The following is a 22,157-nucleotide window of genomic DNA, read 5'->3' as shown; positions in this document are numbered from 1 at the left end:
TATAAATGTGGGCATGCGGTTGTGTTGTTGCATGGGTTCTTTAGTTTCGTATGTGTGGCCTGACTCCCAACTCAGGATTCACAGACAACCAGTGACAGGTTTAAAATAACAATAACAGATTTATTAAACACAGTATATGAATATAATAAACCTTAGTATTGTATTCTTTAGGCTCCCTGCCATCATAGGCAGATCCCTCTTCTTCCTCAAATTCAAAACTCTGTCTCTGTCAGCTCAACATGCTGTCAGTGTCAGCTTCAAACCAGGTCTCAAATCCAAACCCTGTTGAATCTCTTCTTCTCCCTATCCGACTGTCTCCAAGAGACAAGCTGCTGCTTTTGCTACGCACTGTTTCCCCAGGAGCCCCCCTTCACAGCCTTCCTGAGCTGTGACTGGCTGCTTTCAAGCCAAGTCTGCCCAGCGCCTTCTTTGCAATTGGCCTTCCAGCTGTTTTGGAATTCAAATCCCATAATCGCAAGACAGCAGGGCCATTGGTGAAGGGACTGAGTGAGCTGGAGAGCCATAGGTTCCCTTTCTTGGATGTATGATATAATTTGTTTGTTGCTGTCTGCTTTCAAGTCATTTCTGACTTATAGCAATCGTAAGGTGACCCTATCATGAGGTTTTCTAGGCAAGATTGGTTCAAAGGAGGTTTGCTGTTGCCATGCTCTGAGGCTGAGAGAGTATGACTTGCCCAGGGTCACCCAGTGAGTTTTATGACTGAGCGGGGATTTGAACCCTGGTCTCCAGGATCATGGTCCAACACTCAAACCACTACACCAAACTGGCTCTCATTATGTACTCTCTTTATGTATGATTTACTCAATCATGGTTTTCTGATGAACTTATCTTCATTAAAATGCTTTGTTGGCTTGCAGTATTCTTACAAGGCACTGCTCATAATCAGGGTTATGCGCACGCATCAGATGCAAAAACAGGGGCAGGATTTAGCTTCCTGAAAAAGAAATAAAAAGCCCCTCAGTGTATGATCAATGCCGGGTGAAATCTCAGAAGCTGCAAAGCAAGGGAGAATGTGCAAAAGCACAAACACTTTGGATATAGAAAATCCCAGCTTGTTGCAGGGAAAGACCTCCCCTGAGTCGCCAGAGAGCTACTGCCAGGCACTGCAAACCATGGACGGGCAACTATGGCCCTCCAAACAATGCTGGACTGTCCATCAACCCTATTTGCATAGGCAATTAGCGAGGGATGCTGGGAGACATGTCTCCAACAAGAGCTGGAGGGATCCACTTGCCCAACCCTGCTGAAGACGGTACTGAAGTACATGGACCAATGCCCCCAAAGGCACCTTCCTATTGTTTACATTTATATTTAGGGACTTTCAGTGATGCTGATGACAATAATAATAAATGTTATTTCTTTCCCTTTGCCAGTGCCCCTCCAGAAGCACTGAAGTAAAATCAGAATCAACTACAGGGTGAGTCTCCTTTATCTGGAATTCCAAAATCTGAAATCCTCCAAAACCCCAAACTTTTTTCAAAGGTGGCTGAGATAGTGACACCTTTGTTTTCTGATGGCTCGGTGTATTATTTATTTATTTATTTCCAGGATTTCTCCCAGAATGGGATTCAACTTTGTTTTATGCACAAAATTATTAAAAATGCTGTGTAGAAAAGTACTATGTGTATATGTTTATAAGGTGTAAATGAAACGTAATTGAATTCTGTGTTTAGACCTGGGTGCTACCACTTCATTATGTACATATATGCAAATACAGATGTTCCAAAATCCAAAATAAATTAATAAATAAATCTTAAATCCAAAATACTTCCAGTCCAAAGCATTTGGGATAAGGGAGACATAATATGTATTATTAGTTCTAGACTGTGAAATGATGTGTGTGTGTGTGTGTGTGCAGGGGGGAGTATCCAAGCTGCCTTGCTTTTGTGTTTTTTATGGTGGTTTAGTGTGCAAAAATGAACAGGTGAAGCTTTCTATAGCATGGATATACACACACTGTCACCAGCCAATGTATTCATACAGAGCTGCCCCTAAAATCATTGTCAAAACAGGAAATTGAGAGAAGTTGGTGGACACTGAGTTCACTATGGGCCTTAGCTGCAAAAAAAAAAAGAAAAAAAAAGCCCCAAACATCAAACTGAAAGTCCATCCAAGCCAAATTTAATAGTCTGGTATATGCAGAATGTACTGTCTGCACTGAGCTAACAAAACAAATTTTCAACTCCCCACCCCCCCATTCTTGTTTACCAACTATATCCATTTGCAGATTAAGATCATGTTCTATATATATATAAAAAATATCAGTGTATGTATGTAACCTTATTTCGGTGAGGTCTGCAATTAAACAACATACAGTGGACCCCTGTTATACATAGGGGTTTGGTTCCAAGATCCCATGTGGATAACAAAATCCGTGTTCCATTAAATATAATGACATAGCAAAATTGTGTCCCATATAAAAAATGGAAAATCAAGGTAAATCTATACTTTTTTGGAACATTTTCAAACTGTGTATGCTTGAATCTTTTCATTCGAAATTAAGAGAAATCCCTCCCGTGTGATAAACTCCTTAGGCTTTGCCTGAGCTATATGGAAGCAGCGTGTCAGACTTCACAAACTAACCTCATCTGGTCTTTCAAAGGAATTCTTTAAACACCATTTTGTAATTTGTACCTCCAGCTTTTTTGCATAATGAGAATGTTGTATACTTGTGACTAAAGCAAAGGAAAGGCAGTTTGAGTTTTCAGGATGCTTCAGCACCATCTCTCTCATGCACAGACAAAAACGCACCACCAGCACCACTAATGTTCAACAAGGGGTACTGCCAAATGAGGTTTTTGTAAAGAAATAAAACAAAACGTGTAAGCATCCTGCTCCAAGGACAGAATGATATTAGTGGCTCCAGATGACATCATCTCCCATCTGTAATCCTCCCATGTTTTATCATCACCTCCTCTGTCATCCCAAGGAGCAAAAGATGGAAAAGCAGAATCATTTTCTTTGGAGCTGGTGATGCTAGAGAGCCCTCTCAGCACAGGGGAAAAAAAAATATTATGGTTAACTAGAAGCATGTCTGCAAAACTAAAGCCCTCTTCTTTTCAAAAATAACTTGCACTGTCAACTACTGAGGGAGGAAGAGAGGGGTGCAAATGTCATAGAGACTGAAGTTCTTTTTCAAAGGCTCAGTAAGGACCAAAAATTGTAAAAATATCAACTTATGTGATATCCTCCAAAGGGTTTTTTTTGCTGGCTTCTAAAAGTCAAGGTCTAGATTGGTTTGTTTGGTTAGTTTTGAAATGGGTATCTTTTCTTGGTGATTTGTAGCCTCTGAAGATGGACGTTATCAGACAAGGGAAATTGGAAGTATAATCCAATGGCAATTCGAATGCAACCATGGGGTTTAACGTTATTGCGTGATAGACTACCACACACAATTTCAGGCAATGGGAAGTCAGTCCAAACACAATCATGGGGTTTCATGTTATTGTGTGAGAGGTGATCACACGCAATTTGGGGCAAGGGCATGCTATTTTCGAGCAATGGGAAGTCAGTTCGAACACAATTTGAATTCACATAAATTTGCTGAACTAGTGAATTCACATGAATGCGTTCTGACCCCACTTTCTTTTCATTTGAAATTAAGAGAAATTCCTCCTGTGTGATAAACTCTGATGTCAGCAATAAGTAAGTCTCTAGTAAATAGCTAGGTTGGTGCAGTGATATGAATGTTGGACCAGTGTTCGAATCCCCACTCGGCTAGGGAAACCCTTTGGGTGACCCTGGGCAAGTCACACTCTCTCAGCCCCAGAGGATGGCAATGGCAAACCCCCTCTGAAGAAATTCGCCATGAAAACCCCATGACAGGTTTGCTTTAGGGTCCCCATAAATCAGAAATGACTTGAAGGCACACAACAACCTTGCCACCTGCACGCCTCCTTCCATATCAACTTGTGTGAATTTGTTGTTGTAAGTCAGTCCCAACTGTTATACCACCTCCATGCCTCCTTCCATTTTAACGTTTGTGATTTCCTCCCAAAGTCAAACACTAGATTGGTTTGTTTGTTTTAAAAATGTATTTCTCTCCTTGGGTTGTTTTGCATCCTCTGAGGATGCCACCAGTAAGTAAGTTCACCTGTTATATCACCTGAATGCCTCCTTCTAAAAGGGGGGGGGGGGGTGACAAAACCAACTAACCAAACACTAACAGGGACAGACAGGGGCTGCATCCGCACGTAAAAGGAATAATTCGGTTTGACTCCGCTCTAACTGCCATGGCTCCAGGCTATGGCATTCTGGGAATGGTGGTTTGTTTCCAGGACAATGTCCTGGAAGAATTCCATAACATCCTCCATTTTGAACAGGGTTAAGAAGCAAACATTTATATTTATATGAGGGTTTTATTTTTTTTGGGGGGGGGGGGTTATTTGGTCATGTTCTACTTCATTTTTCCTGAAGGTCCTACATTTTGCAGTGGCTGGTCCTCCTTTGCAGTTAGGACCTCTGGCCACCCTGAGATAGTCATCCCTCCATACCCACCCATTCAACCATTGAAGACCATCCCAAAACACACTGCAGAAATAACCCAGTTTGAGACTGCTTTAACTGCTCTGGTTGGGTGCTATGAAGTCCTGGGAACTGTAGTTTATTGTGGCACCAGAGCTCTCTCTGAGAGAGAAGGCTCAATGTGTCACAAAAACTACACTTCCCATAATTCCCCAGCACTGAGCCAGGGCAGTTAAAGCACTCTCAAACTGGGTTGTTGTTGTTTCAGCAGTGTGTTTTGAACCAAACTCCCATTTCACAGCCTGGAGCCATGGTGCTTAGCAGCAGCAGCAGGCATAGCTTGCCACTCGGGTATCTTCGGCTCACCTCGGGTGCCTTCGGGCGGAGTCGGGCCCCCGCGTGACGTACTGGGCTCCCAGGTCGGCGGTGGAGTCGGCATTCGAAGCGCCGCCTCGGCGGCTGGTGGCCATTCTTCCCCCTTGAAGGTCACGTGCGTGGAGACAAGAAGGGTTTCATGAAAAGCAATCCCGCGCCGAGTGTGGCGAGCCAATCAGCGCCCTCCTTGGCGCCTAGTAACAAGGCGAAGCGGCAGGAACGACGCGGGCGTTAGTAACAGCGCGTTCCCACCGCCTCCTCCTCCTCCTCCCAGCCACTCGCTCCACTCTTGCCCTGTGTTTGTTGTGTGAGGAGAGAGGTGTTGTCCTCCATCTTTTTCGCCCTGGGTTGCCAAACTGACAGCTTTTGAGCCAAGGCTCTAGTAGGCTGCTGTGGAATGGGAGTTTAGTCCAACAAAAACACACACTGCTGAAACAAACAACAATCTACTTTGAGGATGCTTTAACTGCCCTGGGGGATTCTGGGAACTGTAGTTTTTGTGAATCATTTTGCGCCTTCTCTGTCAGAGAGAGAATTCTGGTGCCATAAGAAACTACAGTTCCCAGGATTCCCTAGCACCCAGGGCAAAAGATGGGAGGACAACTCTCCTCACAAACACACACCAAAGTTTAGACTCCTCAGGGACAGTGTTTTGGACCAAAACACACTGGAGAAATAATCCAGTTTGAGACCGCTTTAACTGCCCTGGCTCAGTGCTAGGGAATCCTGGGAAGTGCAGAGCTCTGACAGAGAAGGCTAAATGTCTGTCACATAGTTCCCAGAATCCCCTAGCACTGAGCCAGGGCAGTTAAAGCGGTCTCAAACTGGTTTATTTCTCCAGTGTGTTTTGGACCCCTGAGTCCCAAGTCATGAAAGGCAGTGTGGCATAGTGGTTTGAGTGCTGGGACTCCGACTCTGGAGGCCAGGGTTCGAGTCCTCCCTCAGCCATGGAACCCCACTGGGTGATCTTGCCTGTGCCACACTCTCAGCCTCAGGGGGAGGCAATGCTAAACTGCCAAGGAAATAATAATAATAATAATAATAATAATAATAATAATATATTTATATCCTGCCTGTCCATATGGATCAAAACCCATAGGGTTGCCATAAGTCACAAAGAACTTGTAAGGAGTGACCAGGCGCGTCCTCCTTTTCCAACACACGTCCTCCATTTCTTCCTTGTATCCAGGAGGAATTCCAAAATGTCCTCCCATTTTGAGCAAGAAGAAAGAATTTAATGTTCCTACTAGTGGTTTTTAGCTTTGTTTTTGTCATGTCCTACTCCCTTGTGTTTGAATGTCCTACATTTAAAGTGCCTGGTCCTCCTTTGTGGCTCTGATACCTGCATGAAACCCACTAGGTGACGTTGGGCAAGTCACACTCTCTCAGCCTCAGGGAAAGGCCAGGGCAAACCTCCTCTGGACACATCTTGCCAAGAAAACCCAGACATGTCCTCCTTATCCTGGACACGTCCTACATTATTATTATTACTATTATCATTAACATTTATTTATAGAGCACTGCAAAGTTTGCTTGGCCCTGTTACATGTCAACCTCCTATCGAAGAAGGAGGCCAAAATGACCTCCATTCTTCTCAGCATGACTAAGAAGCATGAATTTACTATTGCTATGAGTGATTTGAGCTTTGTGTTGTGGGTCAGGTCCTACTACATTGGGACTGTCCTACATTTAACAGCGCCTGGTCCTCCTTTATGTTTAGGTGTCATTCTGCTCTGAAGAAATCTTGTCAAGAAAACCCTTTTTAGGGTCGCCATAAGTCAAAAAGGACTTGAAGGCACATAACAACAACAAGAAGAAACATAGCTCCCAAGCCAATCTATAAGGGATGGAATGACATAATAATAATAATAATAATAATAATATTTTAATCTCCCTTTCAACTCCTTTCTGGGGAGATCGGTTTTGATTCGGATCAAAATTGCCTTGCACAACGGGGTTTCACTGACTAAACTTGTTGTTGTGTGTCTTCAAGTCGTTTCCGACTCATGGCAACCTTAAGGCGAACCTATCCTAGGGTTTCATTGGCAAGGTTTCTTTAGAGGAGCTTTGCCATCATGGCCATCCTCTGAGGCTGAGAGAATGTGACTCTCTCCCAAGGTCACCCAGTGGGTTTCTATGGCTGAGCCGGGATTCGAACCCTGCTCACAGCTGGAGCAAACCCACGCAAGCCTTGGCTTCTGAGGCAGAGTAAGCAGACGTCCTCCTTTTCCCGGACGCGCCCTCCATTTCAACCTCCTCTCCAGGAGGCATTCCAAAAATGCCCTCCATTTTGAACCTAAGAAGGAAGAATTTAATATTGATGAGTGTTTTTTAAAGTCTTTGTATCTGTCATGTCCTCCTACATTTTTCTGGAAGGTCCTCCATTTTGAGCAGGACCAAGAGGCGCGGATTTAATACTTCTATGAGGGTGTCTAGCTTTGTATTCGTTAAGTCCTCCCTTCTTCTTGAGCGTCCTCCATTTTAAGTCTGACTAAGAGGCACGGATTGAATATTGCTAGGAGTGTTTTGGCAAGCTTTGCATGTCCTCCTTTTTTCTTGAACGCCCTCCATTCTAACCCTGACTAATAGGCCCGAATTTAATGCCCTGGGAGTGAGTGTCTTTTTTAAAGCTTTGCATGTCCTCCCTCCTTCTGGAACGTCCTCCATGTTGAGCCTGGCTAATGATCCGAATGTAACACCCTGAGTGTTTCTGTAAGCTTCCCCTTGAAGGTCCTCCTGAGATGCCTGGCCAGGAGGACCGAGGGGCACGAATGCCCTGAGTTCCAGGCGTGCTTTGAAGCCGTGCCTTTCCTCGTCTCCTAGTCCTCCTAGCAGAGTACTTTTCTTGACCGTCCTCCATTCTGAGCAGGACCACGAAGCACGGGCTCTAAAGCTTTGACCCTCTCTTTTAGCTTCCCATTTGGCCCTCCAGGTCCTCCATTCCGAGCAGGACCTAGAAGAAGCAGGGGTCTAAGAGTTCCACGGGTGTCCTGAGTGGTCCTCCATTGGGCGGGGAGACCCTTCTCATCCCTGCCTGCCTGCCTCCCCTCTGGCCCCCGGGGGAGACTCACCTGCGCCCCTCGCCTTCTCCCAGACTTCCAGCTGGGCCAGGTGCGCCCGGGGGAGCTCCCTCCGCAGAAGCGCCGCGCACAGGCTGCCTGTCAGACCGGCCCCCACGATCAGGACGCGCGCCATGGCCGGCCTGGATCCTTCCTCCCTCCCTTCCTCCCTCCCTCCCTCTTGCCTTTCCCTTCCCTCCCTTCCTGGGACTACTTGGCACACCGACCAGAGACAGCAGCAGCAGCAGCAGCCGCCCGGAGCCCCAAGCCGTCCTTCCCGGAACCCACCAGCAGAGGGACAGGATGGACAGGGAGGAGGAGGAGGAGAGTGATACAGTCGCCCCTCCATATCCACGGTTTCTTTCCAAATCACTGCTCTACCAGCCTCTTATAACCACTGCTGTTCCGCTTCTACCGCCCTGGCTGCCTCCTGTTGCACTCTGGGGCTTGTAGTCCAGTGAGGCCTAAGAGCTCTCTGGCTGAGGATGCTAAAACTGCAAATCCCAGAGTGCAACAGGAGGCAGACAGAGCAGTGAAAAGTGGAATAGCAGCACTATAAAGAGTCTAGTGCCATTTACTCATATAAACGTTTCAGACGCTGACCATAGTACTGCACTACCCTCTTATAGTACTGTTATTCCACTTCTACTAGTCTGGCTGCCTCCTGTTGCATTCTGGGTTTTGTAGTCCAGCTAGGCCTAAGAGCTCTGGCTGAGGAGTCTAAATGCCTTTCTCTTAAACTGCAGGTCCCAGAATGCAACAAGAGGCAGACAGAGCAGTTAAAAGTGGAATAGCAGCTCTAAAGTGTAGTGAGACCTGTGATGCCCAAACTCTGGCCCTCTAGGTTTTTGGACTTCAGCTCCCAGCATCCCAGACCATTGGCCAAGGTGTCTGAGGCTTCTGGGAGCTGAAGTCCAAAGACCTGGAGGGCCAGAGTTTGGACATCACTGCCTTAGACAACGGTGATGAAAATCATATACAGTGGTACCCCGGGATACGAATTGATCGCGTTACGAAATTTCCGGGGTACGAAAACGAAATTCATTTTGGCGTGTTTCGGCGCGAAATTCAAATGCGAAGCGCGGCTAGCGGCTTTCCAGCGCTAACGGAAAGCCTTTTCGGGTTGCGAAATGTATCGGGTTACGAACGGCGCCGCAGAACAAATTAATTTCGTAACCCGAGGTAGCACTGTAAACATCTCAGACACTGACCATATTATCACATGACACTACACTCTTACAGCACTGCTATTCCACTTTAGCTGCTCTGGCTGCCTCCTGTTGCATTCTGGGGTTTGTGGTCCAGTGATGCCTAAGAGCTCTCTGTGTGAGAATTCTAAATGCTCCCCTTTAAACTGCAAATCCCAGAATGCAACAGGAATCAGCCAGAGCAGCTAAAGTGAAATAGCAGCTCTATAAGAGTGTAGTGCAGTAATCTATCTTCAACCATTATCCACACGTTCCAAAAACATACCTGTTCCCAAAAGCAACCATTTCATAGATGTCCTCCTTTTCCAGGACATGTCCTCCTTTCCAGGTTTCTTTCCGGGAGCAGTTCCAAAATGTCCTCCATTTTGAGCGGGCTTAAGAAGCATGAGTTTATATGTGTGTTAATTGTTTTTAGCTTTGTATTTGGTCATCTCCCTACATTTTTCTTGAGTGTCCTAGGTTTTGCCTCATCCTCCTTTGCAGGAAGGACATCTGGTCACCCTGTGATACAGTTGTCCATCCACATCCACGGGTTCAAACATTATCCACAGCTTGAAAACATCCCCAAACCATACCTGTTCCCAAAAGCAAACCTTCATTTTGCAATTTAATACAAGTCCTCCTTTTTCTGGACATAGCCTCCATTTCAGACTTCTGTCCAGGAGGAATTCCATTTAACATCCTCCATTTTGAGCAGAATTAAGAAGCATGAATTTATATTTCTATTTTTATTTGAGTGTTTTTAGCTTTTATTTGGTCATGTCCTACATTTATTTATTTATTGTGAGTATTTATACCCTGCTCTTCAGCCACAAAGGCTCTCTTTCCCTTGAAGATCCTCCGTTTGGCGGTGCCTTGTCCTCCTTTGTGGTGAGGACACCTGGTCACAATGCCTTCCTGCCCCTTGTGGCTTTTTGAATAAGATGGTTCCTTCAGCCATAAGCTTTTTGGCACAACCATGAGCTTTATTACACTAGCGAGATCCCGCGGGAAAACAGAATTTAAATAAGAGTTAAATTAAATTTAATACCAAATCACTTCCACTGTTATCATTCAAAACTCCTTACATATGAACACCCCTACAAGCACAATGCTGAAGTCCCTCCATGAGCTCAATGCAAGATGTTGTTGTTGTTGTGTGCCTTCAAGACGTTTCCAACTTATGGCGCTGGCTGCTCAGGTAAATCTATTCATGGGGTTTCTTGGAAAGTTCCTTCAGATGGGTTTTCCATTGCCATCCTCTTGAGACTGAGAGCGTGTGACTTGCCCAAGGTCACCCAGTGAGTTTTCATGGCTGAGCAGGGATTCGAACCCTTGGCATTTATCACACTGAGGTTATTGGAGCTAAGATCGGGGTGACTGCCGGTCGAATGATGCGAATTGACGTCATAACGTGAGTGTTTTATCACACCTGGTTGCCCTTCCGAATCGAGGGGGAATCAAATTCAAGGCAAGTCACGTGATGCGGATTCATGCAAAGCGGAGTGTAGTGCAAATTGTATTACTACACCGGTGCATACTATGCGGATTCAACTTGATTTGAATTGGGACCCTTGCGCATGTTCAGTGGAGCTCTGGACACATCTTGAACCTATGCACTTCCGGGGTGAAGAAGGGAGCCTGGCTCCACTTTCACGGGAATGACAGCTTCCCCTTTCTTCCTCCCTTCTATTTCCCCATCCCTGGCAGCCAAATTCAAAGGGGTCCTCTGTGTCAGAGCCCCTTTCCATTTCAGCCACATCAAGATCTATCCTCTTGTCCTCATATTATCCACACTGTGGAGATAATCTGGTTTAACTCCACTTTAACTGTCCTGGCTCAGTGCTATGGAATTCTGGGAACTGTAGTGTCCGGAGACATTGAGCCTTCTCTGCCAGAAAGCTCTGGTGCCTCAGCGAACTAATTACTTAAATTATTATTATTAATATTATTTGAAAATAATACATTATTATTATTATTATTATTATTATTATTATGGGAGTTGGAGTTTGTTGTGGGGTCCTTGGCTCGAGGCTATGGAATTCTGGGAGTTCCATCTCTCTTTCCAGCCTTCTGTTTCATTTCCTTCACATACATCTCTCATCTGGATTGAAATCTACCTCCCATCCCTTTCCACTTTCATGTGAATGCTAGCCTCTGCATCTGCACTGGGGAAATAATCCGGTTTCAACTGTCCTGGCTCAGTGCTATGGAATTCTGGGAACTGTAGTGTCCTGAGACATTGAGCCTTCTCTACCAGAGAGCTCTGGTGCCTCAGCAAACTAATAACTTAAATTATTGTTATTGTTATTATTAATATTATTTTAAAAATTAATTATTAATAATATTATTATTTTAAAATAATAAATTATTATTATTCTTTTAAAAATAAATTATTATCGTTATGGGAGTTGGAGTTTGTTGTGAGGTCATTGGCTTGAGGCTATGGAATTCTGGGAGTTCCCTCTCTCCCTCCAGCCTCCTGTATCTTTCTCTTCAAATCTGTCATCTGGATCTCCATCCCTAGCCTCACATGAATGAGAGGGAATGTCACCTATCTCTACATGCCCTCTGTTTCATCTGAATGTATCACCCACTGGCAAAATTATTGTTATTATTGTTATTATTTTGCAGTGAAAGAATTTTTAATAATAATAATAATGAATTTCTTTCACTGTAAAATAATCAGTGTAGAAACTACATTTCTACTTGGAAGTAAATCCTGCCTCCACCTTGGCCCCACTTTGGAGGACGTCCTGCCCCCCACCACACCCAAAGAGTCCTTTAGAAACTTTACTAACCCCACTCTCTCTCTCTTTGCCCCCCTCTTTTCCCTTTCTCTCCCCCTGCAATCTCCCCCCCTCCTCGCCAGCATGCCTCCTGTCCACGTTATTCATTCAGGGGGGAGCACCAGAAGCAAATGGGGCAAAATTGCAGCACGGCATCATGGGAAATTTGCAACCCGGGGGCTTTGCGGTGGTTCCAAAGCACAAGCAAACTGGCATTCCACACCAGACCAATTTGCAGTGAATTCGAACCGAGCCTGAATGCAAATCCCGTCAATCCACTTATTTAGCGAACTCCCCCAAATGAGGAGCCAGTAATGATTTAGTTCGGAAGCCCCACGGAAGCCCCATGGAAGGGACTCACATTGAAAACAACTAGGTGTGAAAATACATGAACATTATGACGTGAATTCGCATTGCTCAATCCGCACTCACTGTGGTTCTGAGCGGGAAAACCCCCGTTTGATAAATGCCCTTGTCTCCAGAATCACAGTCCAACAACCAAACCACTATATTGCGCTAGCTCTCAGTCAATATAGATTATTCCCAAATAAATATGCATAAAATATGGAAGCAGGCTTTATTCCTTCCGGGAGTGTCAGACAGACGAGAAGACTAAATATTTCTTAGTACACTTTTGATTGAAAATTGTTGAGCATGCTCCATTTTTTTCCAGATCACTGGGGCTAGGGGGCTTCAGGCCTGCCTGCCCTCCCTGTCCCAAGGAACTATGTGATCAAGCAAAGAAGACTGGGAGAAATGCCACGAGACACCTGTCAGAAAGTTGCGCAAATAAAATTGCAGAGTGGAAGCAATGAACGCACATAACCGGGAGTTCGTGGTTCAAAACGAAAAAACAAAACAATACCCCACTCCAACCCCCTCTGTAATAGAAATTTCAGGATACTTAGATTTCTAGGTTTTTCCAGAGCAAAAGGATCAGCAAGAGGACCTAATAATTGAAAATCCATAAGTTTATTTCCAGTTGTCGACAAAGGAAAACATTGAACTCAGTGGAATTCAAGTTCCAAAAGCTGAGAACCCCGAACAAGACAAAATGGCTCTTTTTATATTATTCAAGACAAAGGAGCTTCTTCAATACACCTGATTGGCTAATTACAATTTAAACATATAGAATTCTTACAATCAGAACAGAAATACATGCATACATTAAAACTGCATCATCACTCTTTACCCCCTCCTGTAGGAATTCAGTGGCTTTCCTCCTAACCTTGCTTCTGAATGTCCTTATCTCAGTAGTTTATGTTATGTCTTTTTACTGGTGCCAGCTTCCATCTAGGTCAAGATGCACTCACTATTCCTTTGCTCTAGTTTCACTAAACTCCAAGCCTTTATTTCAAAAACCATCTCTCTGGCTGACAAAGGTAACTCCATTTTTCTATAGTTTTTATATTTCAAAAAGGAATTTCCACCACATTCCCCCCTTTTGATGTTTCATCAATATTCATATTGCATGATACTATCAACTATTAACTATGTTTATATGACACTAAACTCAGAACAAAACAAAACTGTCTAGCAGTTACCAAAATATTAATATTCTTACCATCACCAGGCAATAACATCTTCCAGGCGTCCAATTTCAGAAAGACAGTGTATAGCATTAGTTAAACACACATATTCTCATTGCTTTTAACCCTTTGACACTTTTGTTGGATCTGATTCTCTGGAGTTTACTCTGGACACCAAGCTAATCTTCTAATAGTGATGTATTGTGTATTTGTTTCATGATTCAATAGGAAAACTCCACTATAAAGAATATTGTATCTGCTGTCAGAATCACCTCTCATTGAGAAACTATAATTTTTAGCCTGATGTTACAGACTCTTGCCAAGCAACTGTTACTATGCTTCTCTGGACTACTCTCATAACAGAATAGGAATGCCCAGGGTGCCACCATGTTTCAGATGTTCCTCCACTCCAGGGGGATCTTCCATCTCACGTTTCCTCAGGGAGATCACTATGGAATAGCTCTTGTTGTGTAATGCCATTTAATCAGAATAGATCTGGCCTTCACACTTTAAGACTATCTCCAGATGTATAAAGGTCTCCCTCCTTTCAAAGAGCGTCCTGAGAAAAAACTTACTATGCTTGACTTGAATTTTATGCCAATTCCACAGTTAACAATAGGAATCCTGACGACAAACACAATTATGTCTTTGATCATGGAGCTTGATGAGCTTATTTCTTCTTTTCAATAGGGTTGCTTTATTAACTTTATTGTGAAAATCATATGTTTATTGCTTATGTCAGGAACATATGTGCATGTATATGTAGGCTTATGTTTTGGGATGTGATTTGATTTGAGAATATGTATGATTGAACTTTATCACTTTTAGCATTAATCACTTATAAAAACCTCAGACAACAAACAGAAACATAAATAGAGAACACAAACAAGGAATATAGACAAGAAAAAGAGGCAATGTCTCTGAAAAAAATAATATTTTGATGGAGCTTCAGCTCAAACTTGATTGAAGTCCAAGGTGGTGCCCATTTCAGCTTCCGGGGTGTGAAAATGGGACATGCACCTGTATGTGTATTCTTATTATTATTTTGTGTATCACTTATAACAAACATATAGGAAATCATAAAAGAGAAAAATGGTGATAGAGAGCATTTGAAATCTTTCTTTCAGAGGAGCTGGCGTAGAGCACCTGGAGTCTTGGAAAGGTGCAGCCTAGCTTTTCTTGATTGATGGCAAAGTAGAGCCCACTCAGCTTCCGGTTGTAAGTGGGGCTTAAACTTCGCTCCTCTTGTCTTTATCTGTGCCCCCCCCCCTTTTCTCAGGCAAAGGAAAAGCAAAAACACTGAAAAATACTAATTGACAAGTTATTAGAATGTTATGAATACATTAAAGGTATACTTTAGCCACATTTCATTAACTCCCCCTTATAGGCTTCTACTATTCTAGCCTTAGCCAAAGGAAAAGTTTTAAAATGCAAACCGTGGGCTTCTGTAACCCCCCTTTCTCTCTCTAACTCCAGCCAGAACTCAAACCACTTTGTCCTTCTGCACCAAACTCATTTCTAAATCTTTCTCAGCACTTAAACATACTCAAACCTTTTACAACATGCTTGAGCCTTCAATTTCACAACACAAACCTTGTTTATACTTTCCTCTGTAAGCATTCCAACCATTATCCACTTGCTACTCGCTCCATAAGCTTTCAACTTTCACACACCATCATTTTCACATCCTCATACCTTCAAACACTTTCTTTTATCTTTCTCACAATTTTCTCCTCTTTTAGATAACTTCCAGCCACAGTCCAGTTTACAAAATCAGGCCACAGCTGAAGCTTACTAGCTAAGCTTAAAACTCACTATTTTATTATTACTATGCCATAACAACAACACTATAAAGCACTTATTTCTGCCCATCTTGTTAAAACTTTCACTGACAAAAGAATTTGCAATGTCTTTGGGAAGGCACAGGCTTAATATTCAATTTAGATTTTCCTTTGGCTTTAAATGGGTATGCATTCAAATTTAGGGCAGAACTTTCCCAAAGGCACTGATCATTTAAAATCATGAAAACCTCAAGTTAAAACACCAATTTCCCCAAAATTTATCCACAATATACACAAAGGCAATTTCCAATTTTTATAATTTAAACAATTTCAATTTTTCCAAACAACAAGTTTCTACCTCTGGGTTGCTCCTGGCCACTGTCTAACACACAAAGCTAATTCAAAATACAACTTTTCTTGTCATGTGAGGGCCTTCTTCCCTGATTTGCACCTCTCTCTACAGAGTCTATCTCTATCCTTTCTATCTCTTCCACAATCTGAGCCAAATCAATCTGAATCTTGAACACAGCTTCTTTAATACTAATTAATCTCTCATCCTTTCTAAACACCAATTCTCTGCAACTATTCAACCCAGGTGGGCTCTTCTCAACAGTCTTATACCAATAGAAAATATACAAATAATCATTGAGTAACCCTCTTTCTGACTCCAATGTTTTAGAATACAACTGCAAGACAATGTCAATGTCTATACTACCCTCTCTCGGCCAATTTGGCAAAATCTGACTCCAAACATCTTTACACAAAAAGATTAACCGCTCCTTTTTCAAATGTTTCCCCATGCCTTTCCTAAAACATTCATCAAAATGACCAACCATGTAACCCAAAGGAGTTTTACCTCCCTCAGCCATTCTTAGACACAAAACAACAAAAGACCACAAGCACAATTTCAACAGGCGCAAACACTATAGGATTAGGATTTAAAAGTACACACAGGACAGATTGCAAAACCCACAAATCTCAGACACTAATCAGCAGACAAATTCCACACGTTATATACCCACGTTTTACTCTTTACTGGAACTCAACAGTCTTTACTGGAGCATCCACCACAACCAGACAGAATGAAACAAAATACCACAACCACAATTTATACTCACAATAGACCAATGCTCTCCTCCAACTCTCCACCAGCACCTAACTTCTAGCTATTTAAAACAAAACACCACAGAAGGGAAAGGTTTGCCACCACACAAAAGGTCAACAATGTATTGGCACTTGGAGATCAGTAGATTAACTACCCCCAGCACAACTGAGCAAGTGCCTTATACTTCTCCACACTAATTCCACACTTTGGCAATCAATTCTTACATCACAATGTTTCAGTTCCCAGTTCCTTACTTATGTTCCCTAGGGGCCCGGTTCCTGAGTTTTGGCAAGAAGGCTTCTCTGGGCAGAACCTTTGCTACTGGCTCAGCTAACACAGGGAGGGGGTCCTTTCTCCCACTCGCATCCAAAGATTTGGACCGGTCAACGAGGCTCCCTTTTTAGTGCACTTTTCCTATATTTTATACTTTACCTGTTCCTGAAGAGATGATTCTTCTTTTTATTTTTACTTTTCCCTTTCCTTTTCCCCCCAGTGAATTTTCAAATTATTAAGTGGTCTCCTTGGCTAGACTCTGACTCCACCACTTGAGCCAATCCTTATCTTATCCCTCTTCAATCAAAAGGTATTGAAGTGCGCGCAGGGCATTGATAAGAATCTACTCAGTAGGTAGAAACATGTACAGCCAGGAAGGAGTTAATTTCTCCCACTCTTTGCCAATTCCTGCTTGCCTTGCCTCCTGGCTGGCTCGCCAAATATGTAATAGAAATTTCAGGATACTTAGATTTCTAGGTTTTTGCAGAGCAAAAGGATCAGCAAGAGGACCTAATAATTGAAAATCCATAAGTTTATTTCCAGTTGTCGACAAAGGAAAACATTGAACTCAGTGGAATTCAAGTTCCAAAAGCTGAGAACCCCGAACAAGACAAAATGGCTCTTTTTATATTATTCAAGACAAAGGAGCTTCTTCAATACACCTGATTGGCTAATTACAATTTAAACATATAGAATTCTTACAATCAGAACAGAAATACATGCATACATTAAAACTGCATCATCACTCTTTACCCCCTCCTGTAGGAATTCAGTGGCTTTCCTCCTAACCTTGCTTCTGAATGTCCTTATCTCAGTAGTTTATGTTATGTCTTTTTACTGGTGCCAGCTTCCATCTAGGTCAAGATGCACTCACTATTCCTTTGCTCTAGTTTCACTAAACTCCAAGCCTTTATTTCAAAAACCATCTCTCTGGCTGACAAAGGTAACTCCATTTTTCTATAGTTTTTATATTTCAAAAAGGAATTTCCACCACACCTCCCCTCAGTTTTCCATGTTGTGCAGAAAGCCACAATGCTCCTTTGCAAAGAGGCCGGACCATGGCTCCTGTACACATCTGTTCTTCCTTTTCATTTGGGAAGTAATAGTGCCACTCTATTCTGCTTTGGTCAGGCCCCACCTGGAATACTATATGTCCAGTTCTGAACACGACAATTCAAAAAGGATGTTGACAAGCTGGGGCATGTTCAGAGGAGGACGAGCAAAATGGTGAAAGGTCTGGAAACCATGCCTTATGAGGAGAGACATAGGGAGCTGGGGGTGTTTAGCCTGGAGAAGAGAAGGTTAAGAGGTGATATGATAGCCCTGTTTAGATATATAAATGGATGTCATGCTGAAGATGGAGCAAGCTTTGTTTTCTGCAGCGCCAGAGAATACAACCTGGAACAACGTATAGGAAAAGAGATTCCACTTCAACATTAGGAAGAACCTCTATGCAGTAAGAGCACTTTGACAGTGGAACACACTTCCTCGGAGTGGAGTCTCCTTCTTTGGAGGTTTTTAAACAGAAGCTGAGTGTCTGTCTGTCACGGGTGTGTGCTTTGATTCTGAGTTCCTGCATGGCAGAATGGGGTTGGATTGGATGATCAGGGATCTCTTCCGACTCTATAGAGTTTATCGCATGGGCCCTGAAACAGGCCTGTTGCGTCCTAAAACGGGGGCGCGCACGGAATGGGATGGGGCTAAGGACGGCATTTTACTGCACGCTGGAACGCCACCACTGCCACCAGGCATTCCAATCACATCCTCCCTCCATTCCAGAGGGCGCCATTTCTGAGAATGACACATCCCATTCCGTGCGTGCCCCTGCGTGCACACGTTTTAGGATGCAGCGCGACCGTTTTAGGGCCTACGCAATAAACTTCTTTGATTCTATGATTCTATAGCAGTTGGGGAAGTTTGTATGAATAATACTATGAATAACCAGCAGAGGGTAGCATTGCCCTTTGGAACTCTTCTTCCCAGCCGCAAGAGCAATTACGTCAGTGCATCTCAGCTACAATTTGGCAAAGAAGAGTGGGCTGCAGTGTCTTTTCCATTATTCTGACATCATCTTTCAGACTGATGTAATTTCTGAATTGGCTTAATTTCTTAATTGCCTCCTGTGGAATCTGAATCTGCAGAATTGTTTTGGACCAATTAATGGTAGGCGTTAGGCTGCATTATGCTGAGACCCTTTTTATGAGGGGGTGCTGAGAAATTCTTGACCCAACCAAGAAGTGAATGACCTAGAACCAGGAAACTTACTTGCTATTCCATATATTCATCCTTAAGTTCGATGCGTTTAGCACACTGTTGCTCATGTTTCTTTTTTAAAAAAAGAGAGGGGGGGGGAGAGAAAACATATCTGAGAAAGGATATATAATATAATACCTTCTAGATAATCTGGGAGTTGCAGATGAGACTATCATTTAATCCAAATAACCCAGAAAAGGTGTAACGTTTGCTTAGGGATGCCATAATTCTCTACTAAAAACCGGGACAAAATGTAGGACAAAATTTAGACCAAAATATAGGACAATTGTAGGATAAAATTTAGCCCAAAATGTAGGACATTTAAGGTCCTCCATATTTCTTACATTTTGGGCTAAATTTTATCCTACAATTGTCCTATATTTTGGTCTAAATTTTGTCCTACATTTTGTCCCGGTTTTTAGTAGAGAATTATGGCAACCCTACGTTTGCTCCAACTGATGAGTTTAACACCTCTCCTCGACTGTTGTCCTACTGAATTAGTGCACCAAGACAATCAGAAACCTCTTTCCAGGTGTCACCCAAGCAATTATGCATCTCTTGTCAGAGCTTAGTTTTGCTCTTTAAAAACTCACAGGTTCTTGCTCTCATTATGTTAATTTGGAGGAAGGGGGGAACTCTGTTACTCTGGTCTAGCTCTGGCCCAGTCATTTTATGACTGTCTCAACCCCTAACATCACTCTATTGGATTCCAGGAGAAGGTCTGCTGACTCTGCTCTAGAGTAAGTATAGCCATTAGTATTGCCTCAAACTTTCCCTTATTTCCACCTTCTGATTTCCCTGAGCCGTGTATGAGTGTGTGTATATCTGTGTTGCTGTGTGATTTTTTCCCTTTTAATAAAATTTAGACTTTAATTGAAGAAGCCTGTCTCTGCGCTATTTCTTAAGGACAGTTTGGAAAGCGGTTTCGCAGGTTCCTTGTAACACCCCCTCTCAGCAAATTAAGCTAATTAAAATTCCCCTAATTAGACCCTTCCTTACAAGGTTAAGTGGGAGGGGGATAACTGAGCAAAGCTAAAGGGGCGGGACTTCCAGGATGGGAGATATGTCGGGAGGTTTTTTGGGGGCGGGAAGGTATTTTTGGCCGGGAAGGTTGAATTTCCCTGAAGGCTGAATTTCCCAGAATCTTCCTGGAAATTAACAATCCCAGAAATGACACGGAAAAACTTTTTAAATTCCCAATTTCTGGGGAAAATCCCAGAAACTGGCAACACTGCTTGTCTTGGAAACTATGGATCTGTTAATGCAGGCTAAAATATGTTTGGCTTTCTGTGCAACAGCATCACATCCCTCTGCTGCAAGTCTCTCCAGATGCCCTTAGCTCACAACTTCCATCAGACCTAGCTAGCATTGCCAATGCAGGAGAATGCTGAGAGCAGTAAACAAAAAAGATCTAGAGCAGGGCCGGCTCACCCTATAGGCAACATAGGCACTTGCCTAGGGCATAAAAAGTTTAGGGGCGGCACCGCACTTGTCTGGAGTGCGCACGCGCACAGCCCCAGGCAAGCGCCAGGGTGCCCTTCGCTCTCCTCCTGGCTTTGCTGCTCAGGAGGAGAGTGAGGGGTGCTTTCCTGGAGCGTGCACAAAGCCAGGAGGAGAACAAAGGGCCCTTTTCCTGGGTTTGCTGTTCTTTGCTCCTTGCATTTTTGCAAGGAGCAAAGAGCAGCAAAGCCATGGGTAAGGAGAACGAAGGGCGCTTGTTTGGAGCGCACGCGCGCCAGGGCACCAATTGCAATGCTCCTGGCTTTGCTTTGAAAGTGAAGGGGGGAAAGGCTAATCTCCCTTCTCTATTCCTCCTGCTCTGACATGACAGCAGCACCTGTGTGCCCTGAGGTGTGCTTTCCACCCAGGTAAGAAGAGGCAGAAAAGATGCAATATTTAGCCTTCTCTGTTGGAGATCTCTGACGCAACTACAAATTCCATAACTCTAGCATTAAGGAGTTAAAGTGGTGTTAAACAACATTGATAGCAGTGTGATAGCAGCCTGAATTAAATGCAGATAATGTTGTTGTGAGATATTTAGCCTTCTCTGTTGGAGAGCTCTGGTTATATTTAGCTTTAACAAACAAAACACCGGAAATCAGGGGGTGAAAATAATTATGAGGGGCAACAGGGGTGCCAAAATATTTCTCGCCTAGGGTGGCAAAATACCTAGAGCCAGCCCTGATCTAGAGGTTCACATATTCCCCATTATAAGCCTGGTTTCTCCATTGGAAACCTGGAGCTGTTGCAAATGAGCTGACAGTACTTTGTTCTCAGAAGCCAAGCCACCCATTTGCCCCAGTGCTGTGCATGTCAAGGGCACAGCATATGAGGTCAGAACACACTCTGAGTGTTTGTTGTACTTATTGGGGGCACCTAACTTCACGTGGATGTATTCTTAATATTTGTTAACAGTGGTCAACATGTCTTGACAGCACAGAAAGGGGCAACTCGGCTCCGAAGAGCAAATAAGCATAAAAACTCTTCAACACATATGTTTTTGAGCTGCACAGTCCAATTGGGTAGTAAATTATAAACTGCAAAACAAATGTTTCATTTATGCTTGTCCCACAGTATCATCAGTGACATATATTAATGATTAAAGGCAAAAAAGATATTTGAACTGAAACTTTTGTCTAGAACACTGTTTTTGTGGATTCTTTCTTTCTTTTAGTGCCAAAGCCACTGATCTTTTCCAGTATGGCTTGCTCGGAGATGCTGCTAATTGGTATCAAAGTCTTCTTCATAACCATCCTCACATTTCTCTTCCACCCAAATCAGAGATGTTCTAGGCAGCATGTTTTCTGCACAGAATATGCATGCATTCTCATGTTTTACTAATTACTCTTGAGTTGATCCCGATTAATGGAGACCCTGTGGATGAGACATCTCCAATCTTCACTATATCCATTGCTCTGCTTAGATCCTACAGATTCAAGCCCATGACCTCCTTGGTTACATGGATCCCTTTGGTGTGCGGTCTTCCTCTTTTCTACTATCTTTTACTTTCCCAAGGATTATTCTCTTTTCTAATGAGTTGTGCTTTCTCATGATGTGGCCAAAATATGACAGCCTCAGTTGTGTCATCTTTGCTTCCAAGGAGAGTTCATCTGTTCTAGGATCCATTTGTTTGTCTTTTTGGCTATCCTCAGTATTCTCAGCACTCTTCTCCAGCACCACATCTCAAATGAATTGATTTTATTCCAGTCTGCTTTCTTCACTGTTTATCTGTCATATGTACCATGCCTATTGTGAACACCCTTCAAAGACAGCCCCACACTGGAGAATGCATTGATGAAACCAACACAAATTCTGCTGAAA

At 43.2% G+C, this 22,157-nt stretch overlaps 1 protein-coding gene across 4 annotated transcripts in view; it reads right to left on the bottom strand.

The window, feature by feature from the left end:
* LOC149318725 (renalase-like) overlaps positions 1 to 8,071 on the bottom strand; it is a 171,492-nt gene extending 163,421 nt beyond the window's left edge. For all 4 annotated transcript variants that reach the window (XM_089510348.1, XM_089510349.1, XM_089510350.1 and 1 more), the window contains exons 1-2: positions 7,932 to 8,071; positions 4,852 to 4,963 (exon numbers count right to left, since the gene is read on the bottom strand). In XM_089510348.1, the coding sequence (XP_089366474.1) occupies positions 4,852 to 4,963; positions 7,932 to 8,055 (236 nt within the window). In that variant the 5' untranslated portion in view covers positions 8,056 to 8,071. The remainder of the gene's footprint in view (positions 1 to 4,851; positions 4,964 to 7,931) is intronic.
* Positions 8,072 to 22,157: the final 14,086 nt, after the last annotated feature.

This window comes from Sceloporus occidentalis, unplaced genomic scaffold (assembly GCF_023333645.1).
Source record: "Sceloporus occidentalis isolate IW3139 unplaced genomic scaffold, rSceOcc1.0.p SCAF_2, whole genome shotgun sequence".
Taxonomy (NCBI): domain Eukaryota; kingdom Metazoa; phylum Chordata; class Lepidosauria; order Squamata; family Phrynosomatidae; genus Sceloporus; species Sceloporus occidentalis.
Note: the sequence above shows the minus strand (reverse complement) of the source record. Positions and strands in the feature narration are given on the sequence as shown.